Source organism: Lolium rigidum, chromosome 4, assembly GCF_022539505.1.
Source record: "Lolium rigidum isolate FL_2022 chromosome 4, APGP_CSIRO_Lrig_0.1, whole genome shotgun sequence".
Classification (NCBI taxonomy): Eukaryota; Viridiplantae; Streptophyta; class Magnoliopsida; order Poales; family Poaceae; genus Lolium; species Lolium rigidum.
Window position 1 is genome coordinate 138,931,046 of NC_061511.1, and position 8,125 is coordinate 138,939,170.

Consider the following 8,125-nt stretch of genomic DNA (forward strand, 5'->3'; position numbering starts at 1 on the left):
TGTGCGGGATGAGGAATACTGCTGGCAATGGAGACAAGAATAAGCACATGATTCACGATGAAATAAGTGAGGGACTAGATAGATGAATCTTTAAAACGTTCAATGCTATTGAGTTTGTGAAAATTCGGTCATACGATTTTTTTCTCATCGCAGTCTAGGAGAAATACCAAGAGGTAAATTGAGGAGCTAGAGGAAGATTCTTGCTGTTCCTTTTGTTTTGTTTGATGACTAACCTAGTTAGTCAATCAAGAAAATAGAGTAGTCGGCTAAAAACACATCAGATTTTTTCAAAACCAGCAACCAAATCATGAAATCAACATATAGTCACCAATAGTTACGGTGCTATGACCATCTAAAATAAATTACTATACTATGGCCTAGATGAAACAATATTGCCGGATCCCTATGCACTTATGCATCATCACTAGCACTAGCAGTAGCAGGAACTTGAACGTAGCGGATTCGAATCCTACTCATCGCCGAGCCCGGACTCCGACGCGCGTATGAACTGGAAAATTCCCTTGAGATCTCCGCCACCGTCGCTGACTTCTGGGCCCACCGTCAGATTCTCACCCACACCTAACCCTTCCCTGCCTCTCCCTATAAACTCGGAGATATTTCCCCACACGGCCACACCTCGGCCTCTTCCTCTCGAGATCGAAATCCGCGAAAAGACCAGACTACCCCTCACCCTCCCAAACCCCAGTCGTGATAGCAGGCAGCAAGCTGCGATGGCGGTGGCGGAGCTCTGGGAGACGCTGAAGCAGGCGATCGTGGCGTACACGGGGCTGTCCCCGGCGGCCTTCTTCACGGCCGTGGCGGTCGCCGCCGCGCTCTACCACGTCGTGTCGGGGATCTTCGCCCCGCCGCCCCCGCCCCGGCAGCGGCCGCGCGAGGAGCCCGAAGCGGAGCCGCTCCCGCCGCCCGTGCAGCTCGGCGAGGTTGAGGAGGAGGACCTCAGGCAGTACGACGGGTCAGACCCCAAGAAGCCCCTCCTCATGGCCATCAAGGGCCAGATCTATGACGTCACGCAGAGCAGGTATACCCCCCTTGATCCAACGAAACGTAGTAGTTGCTCTTATGCTCCGATTGTCGGACGTGCTTGCTTGATCGTATATGTTCTGCAGTTCAGAATCGCCTATGATTTCTTTTGGGTGTTGTTTAGTACGCCAGTTGACTGGCTTATTACTACTTGTTTGACTGTGAATCTGTTGCGCGTGTCATCCTATTTGCTGCTTCACCGTGGAATAGGGTCAACAGAGGCGTGGCTTGCAGAATTTTATTTTATGCTTATTGGGGTGGACTATTTTCAGGGGAATTCCGACGCTGCCACTCCCGAATAAGTAAGGGGTCCAGTGTTAGCAAACTAGGAAGAACAGAGCGCTAATTGGTGATAAATCAATTACCAAATCGAGAGAACGCAAAAAACTTGACACAAACTGGTTAGTAATCCGGAGAAGCGACAAAATTAAGCAGAATATGATTAATTTGTTAGGTCTTCACTTTTGTGAGGCGGTGCACAATGAGTTAGAGTTCGGTCTTTCAGTTCACGGTGCTCTCCCAACATCGGCGCGGCTGACTGGACCAGTAGGCCATTATTGGTGGATTCCTGGAACAAGGACAACTATTGAGTTGCTTCTTTTGGTTTGTGTGGATGGGTTGATTGGCAAACTCGGCAGAACTGGGCGCTAGTTAGCAATAAATCAGTTACCAAATTGAGAACACAAAAATTCCGTCACAAACCGGTTAGAAGTCCGGAGAAGCGACAAAAATCAGCAGAATACGACAAACTGGTTGAGTTTTCCTTTAGTGAGGCGGTGCACAATTTAGTTAGGGCTAGGTTTTTCGGTTCATGAGGCTCTTCCAATGCTGGCCATACTGCGTGGCTGACTGGACTGGTAGGCATTGGTGGATGCCTGGAACGAGGACAACTATTGAGTTACTTCTTTTGGTTTGTGTGGACGGTTTGACTGGCAAACTTGGAAGAACAGGGCGCTAATTGGCAATAAATCAGTTACCAAATCTAGAGGACACAAACTGTTCAGAGATCCAGAGAAGCGACAAAATTAAGCAGAGTCCGACAAATTGGTTAGGTCTTTTCTTTAGTGAGGCGGCACACGATTGAGTTAGGGTTGATTTTTTCGGTTCACGAGGCTCTCCCAACGCTGGTCATACTGCGTGGCTGACTGGACTGGTAGGCCATCGGTGGATGCCTGGAACGAGGACAGCTATTGAGTAACTTCTTTTGGTTTGTGTGGACGGCTTGAGGGGAGACGACCGAGGCGAGAGCAGCGTCAACAGCTGGGGTTGATGGGGTCATTCTGCAAAGAAACAAACCAAAAGGAGCAATAGTTGTATGGTTGCTGCTGTGCTGAATTATTGATGTCAATTGTGTAATAGTTAATTAAGATTATTATATCATGATTCTTTGTTTGATGAGTGTCTATTTCGCATCGAAGAAAAATGCTAGTACTATCTTTAAAAGAATTGCCAGATGGTAGGATGTTTTGGATTAATTTAATATCAAGGTTCACGTTTATAATCATGAAACGAACTATCGATCTGGTGCTGGAGCTTATGGTTGTTTAATCTAGTAGTACTATCTTCAAAAGAATGTCGGATGGCAGGATGTTTTGGATTAATTTGGTATGAAGGTTCATGTTTATAATCATGAAACTGAAAACTATTGATCTGGTGCGGGAGCTTATGGTCGTTTAATCACATCTTTATTGTAAATTGTGTCATATTGCTTTGGTTTTGAGCTGTTGATTAATACAATATCACTTTTGAGGTCAGTTACCCAAAGAGTTGCATTTGATTCTGATTTTGAATGGAACAATGGGGGTGCAAACTTATGTGAGGGGAGTTACCAGGAGAGTTGCATGTGACTATGTGAGAAGGAAGTTGGGTCACAGAAAGAGATCCCGCTTCTGTTCTTCAAATTGAATTGCATGTTAACAACTAGGGTTAGGGGTAGTTAAACATAAAAGTTCATTGTCCAAATGCATGCAGACTATAGAGTTCTGAATCCATGGATGTGTCCACGGAGGTGAAAAGGAAGCAAGTGCTGTTTCTGTAGGCGTTAGGTACTCAATGCTTAAAACAACTGGAAGAATTGTGTTAAGTTATTCTTGGTCTTTGCGTATTTTATGTGTTATTTTTATGGTTAGGTTCAATAATGCAGTAAGATATGTGGCATCTCTTTATCCTTGTTATGCAAGTTGTAGTTGCTGGTGAAGCACACATATCTTGTGGGGAGAGGGGGACATTAGTATAACAATATATCGATCAAAGCATCAAGAGCATCTTTATCGTGGGATCTAAGAGGGGTTCCCATCATGTTGGGCTCCATGCCTTGGACGGGGGCAGCCCAGGATGAAAGAAGTTGTCACAGTGGCTGAGGGACCAGCAAGAGATGCATGCCTAGAGCTTGCATTAAGCCATATGATTTTTGAACCACACGTGTAACGAAATTTATGCTGCTGCTTCTTAACACACATGTTCTAAGGAGTGGGCTAGAAATAGCTTGGGGAGAGAGATCTCAGTGGGATCCACCTAACACAAACTTGACAGTAACAGACGGTGATTCCCTAACTAACATTATGCGTGCACTTTCCCAACGATACTTTTTGCGTGAGGAGTTATGTTGCATGATTCTCCCGCCAGTTTTACTGGGAATGTGCTATGAAGATTGCTTGTATTAATAATCTTCACATTTATTGTGTCTATGCAGAATGTTCTATGGGCCAGGTGGACCTTACGCCCTATTCGCTGGCAAAGATGCCAGCAGAGCTCTAGCCAAGATGTCCTTTGAGCCCCAGGACCTGAACGGTGACCTCACAGGCCTCGGGCCATTCGAGATGGACGCTCTGCAAGATTGGGAATACAAGTTCATGAGCAAGTATGTGAAGGTCGGTACCATCAAGAAGGCAGCTCCTGCGGAAGATGCACCCGAAACAACCGAAACCACCACCGCTGAGGCAGAGCCCGAGAAGGCACCTGCAACCGAAGACAAGCCGAGGGAGGCTAGCCCTGAGGAGGTGGCAACAGAGAAGGAAGCCACAACTGACGTAGCAGGCGCGAAAGAAAGCTAGACAAGTCCCGTACTCCTTGGACATGCAATAAATCTGTGTAATCTCGGTATGTAATTTGTACCTGCGCATTGGACCTGGGGATAGTGCTGGTGCGATGTCATTGTTGGTCTTTACTGCAGTGCTGGATATTACTGGGGTAGCGGGGTGTGTCCCCTTTGTGAAGGCGTCTATTGATATCGAACTTTGGGCTGAACAATATAACTGCTCCTTAAAGTATCTATGCCTAGCATCTTGCACTTTCTTATATGTACTTGCAAATCCTTCCTCCAGTCAGTAGGTAAAACAATCAGTTTTGCCAGCCATCCAGTTTTACATGATCTGCCCATTCCCACCGGTCCTGATTACCATGTGTTATAATAATGTGAGAATATGTTCTTACATCCAGAACACAGGTACCAAGGCAGTAGGGTTAAGCTATGGACTGTTGACTGCTCTGGTGTGTACTTCTAGAAAGGGAAAAATTACATGCATCCTCTAAGACTAGTCACAATGGGGAGTATCTTATAGTAGTATCATGCATATGATACTAGTGTATAATACTATGTTCACAATGCATAGTATCATATAGTAGTATCATATGTTACATGTATTTAATGATTTGTAGCATCTCAATACAAAAGTGTGTGCAAGATTTGTTTGGCATTAATTTTCCTTGTTCTACGTGCTATGATACAGTATCTACCTATGATACCACTATCATCTCTTTCATCATTAATTGATGTGACACATCAGCTTTTTGCATGCATGTAGTGCATGATACTAGCTATGATACTCCCATTGTGAGTAGTCTAAGCTGGTTGACCAGCTGTGTTAGGAACTTAGGATAGACTTGCTCCTTAATCAACCTGACAGTACACGCTAATGTGCTATGCTCTTGTTTAGTCCCACATCGCCTAGCGACGCAGCAGAGTATCTCCAGTCGTCTCCCCCGGAACGCCTCCTAGGATGTCTTTTTTTAATCCGGATGGACGAAAATGGCATAGTCGTGGCCCCGGCTTCTCGTTTTCCCCTGGATTAGGCTTTTCATCCGTTCGTTGAACCCAGGCCATCCCCGGGTCCCCGGGGAGCGCTCGGAGACTCCGGACGAGAGAAAAGTGCGGGAACCGTCTGGTGGCCCCGACCTGTCGGCGACAAAGGCTTGGGTTCTATGGCAATACTCTCATCTTCCCGATATACGACACGCGTGCGTTTGGGGGAAATTTGTAATTCTACGGCAATACCCTCGTCGAACGAAAGCTTTAAACAAACTAAGTGGTGCAAGGATGATGCGGCCATTAGGGCCGTGGTTGCTATTTCTCAGTCTAAATTAGCACCGCATGATGATACGAGTATACTTGGACCTGCCCCATCAATTCAACAGAAACAAGTCGCTACGCCAAGGTACTTTGGATGCAAGATAGAAAATAATAAGGCATCAAGTATTCCAAATGGCGATATGCCTGTCCAGCTGATTCCAGCAGAGAAAGTAACACCAACGTTTAGAACGCCATGCGAGTTCATCATAATTGGATCGATGAATATTCCATGGAGCTCAACCGTTCGTGAGTTACAGAATTGCTAGTCGGAATATTCATTCACGTACTGTCTAAGAGTACTAGTTCTATCTTCTCTTCTTGAAGATTACGTGATCCATGGGGAACGGCTCCTTAAATTAGGCAAGTGCTAGTTAGTTACCTTAGAAAGAATAATACCGTGAGAGCGTTTTAGGATTTAAGAAAGGTAGGTTTGCTTCTAGTCGGTTGTTAGACCGAGCCTGTGGGATCAGTTTTTGTTGCGCGATTTAATATGAACACAGAAAAGTCTCTAGTCGGGAGACACCAAAGCCATGAGTTTCTATGATCCTTGATGTGAGGATTTGTTTTGCTGCGCGTGTGTGGTTGATCGTATCAATCTATCTGCGACTTTTCTCCTTCGGCTTCTTTGATCCGAAGTTCTACTTTTGCTACTGCTTTCTCTATCAGGTACCGTGAAAGATCGGGCCGCTTATTTGCACGAATTCGGCGTTCTCTAGTTCGCGCCTCATCAAACATAGACAAATTATATATAAAACTTCGAATAAACATAAAAATTACATATAAAAACTTTAAAACAAACTTAAACTACTTCTTCTTCCTAGATGGCCTCACCTCATCGTCATGGCGACGAGCCGGTGTCCTTCGACGTGTCAGAGGAAGTTGAGTCATCCTTGTCGTCGAAGGTGCTCGTCGGCTGTGCCTTCGCCCGGGCCGCCGCGTCCTCAGCATCTTCCTCCTCCTCCTCAACCTCCTCCTCGGCCTGCTCCTCGGCCTCCTCGTCCTCCTCCTTGTTGTCATCCCATTCCTCCTCGCTGGCCAGCGGCGGGGAATCGTCGCTGCTGGACGATGCAGCTCGATCCCACCAATGGCGCCATCCAGGCGGCTTCTCCTCGCTGTCGGTGTTCGATGGCCAAGAGAGATCGCTCATGGTGGCAGAGGATGGTGAGGAGAGAAGAGATGAATGGCGTCGGCCGTCGAAAACCGTATATGTAGGTCTATCGATGAAGAGAGCGGCGGTTGCTCTTCCGCGAAGTTCATGCTCCATTACGGCGGTTCTCGCATCGAGGCCACTTCGACCGTTCCCGATGAGGCGTTTGGCCTCCCAGACCACTTCACAGACCGTTACGGCGATTCAATGCATCGAGGCCACTCCGACGGTTGCCCTTCCCGGCGACTGCACCGTCACTATGCACGCGGTGAGTGAGCGTCAGAAGGCGACTATGGGCTCGCCGCTGGGAAAATGGGCCTCCCCAGGCGTGGTGCGAAGATCTCCCCGTTGGGCCTCGGGCTCCAGATCTGAAGGTGACTGCTCCTCCCTATGGTTGCTCGGTCCACCTCCCCGGGCTCAGATCTTGTTCTGGTGGATGGTGGGTGTGGTGGCCAGAGGTGGATGGATCGGGGGAAACCCTTGGCCGACGGTGGCGGCCACGACGTCGACGACGCTGCCGACGCCGTTCTCCTCCTTGAAGGCGACATCGAGGTATATTCCCCCCTACTTGACCTACCTATCCCGGGTGAAAGCCCAAAGCTTCGGTTTGGGCGGCGGCGTTCTGGCACCGTTCCCTTGTTGGAGGCACCGCCTTGAGATAGCAGGGTGTGTGGACGTGCACATCGGTGGTTAGCTGCATCTTCGGTGTCTCCTCCCGACAGCTTGGTCCGGTGTGGTGACTGGTGCTGCGAGCGGGGGTGATGTTTGTGGGTGGCGGCGTGGCGCGGCGAGTGCTCGGAGTTTTCCTCCCTGGCGGCAGACTTCCATTGCCCATTCGTGCTCACCTCCGGACAGGTGCGGCGCCCTCCGATCCAGGGCAAGAAAGCAGGGAGCTTTCTTTCGGAGGTGGAAACGGATGGCGCTGGGGTGTTGCTTGGCCTCTGGAGGTTGATGATGGTGCGAGCTCTCAATAGCGTTTTTCTTCACCAACTTCGCTTTCTCTACAACCGGACTGCAAGGCTAGACAATGGTCATGAAGCTCAAGCCGCTCTTCATTTTCTTTCTGTGTTTGTTGTTTTCGTTTCTTGTTAGCTGATTTTCAGCTATTTGTATCAGTGTGCCGGCAACAACCTTATTAATTTAAGGAAGGGCTACGATCTTCTGTTAAAAAAAATGTGCTATGCTTTGGATTAGTCTCACCTCGCCTAGGCGGAGGAGCAGTATAAGAGCGCCGAGAGGTAGTGGTATGCTATATACTCGCTTGGCGCCTCTAATACTCTAATCTGATAATCAGATAATTAAGAAAGCTACGGCACGGAGGAACCGCAAACTGACGAGATAAGCTAACCAAGCTTCAGCAAGTTTACAGTCTTCCATATCGTAGTTTTGTTTTGCTTAGATTTTTTTTTTTCTAGTAGTAGGCTTAAAAATTGTTACTGTATTTTTATTTTCTTTCTGTTCGCTTCAAGTTTGACCTTCATTTGATCGCAAAACCATCCCAACAAAAGCCGCTTTTTCCCCTGCTCCTCTCTCTCAGCGGTGAGCGGCCAGATCCCATCTCCACCCGCGGAGCTTTGGGCCCCTCTCCC

General features: G+C 47.7%; 1 protein-coding gene across 1 annotated transcript; it reads left to right on the forward strand.

The window, feature by feature from the left end:
* The first annotated feature begins 647 nt into the window (after positions 1-647).
* Positions 648-4,310, forward strand: LOC124705790 (membrane steroid-binding protein 1-like). The gene is made up of 2 exons (XM_047237485.1): positions 648-1,039; positions 3,734-4,310. The coding sequence occupies exons 1-2, from the start codon at positions 732-734 to the stop codon at positions 4,092-4,094; spliced, it is 669 nt and encodes a 222-aa protein (XP_047093441.1). The 5' UTR covers positions 648-731; the 3' UTR covers positions 4,095-4,310.
* Positions 4,311-8,125: the final 3,815 nt, after the last annotated feature.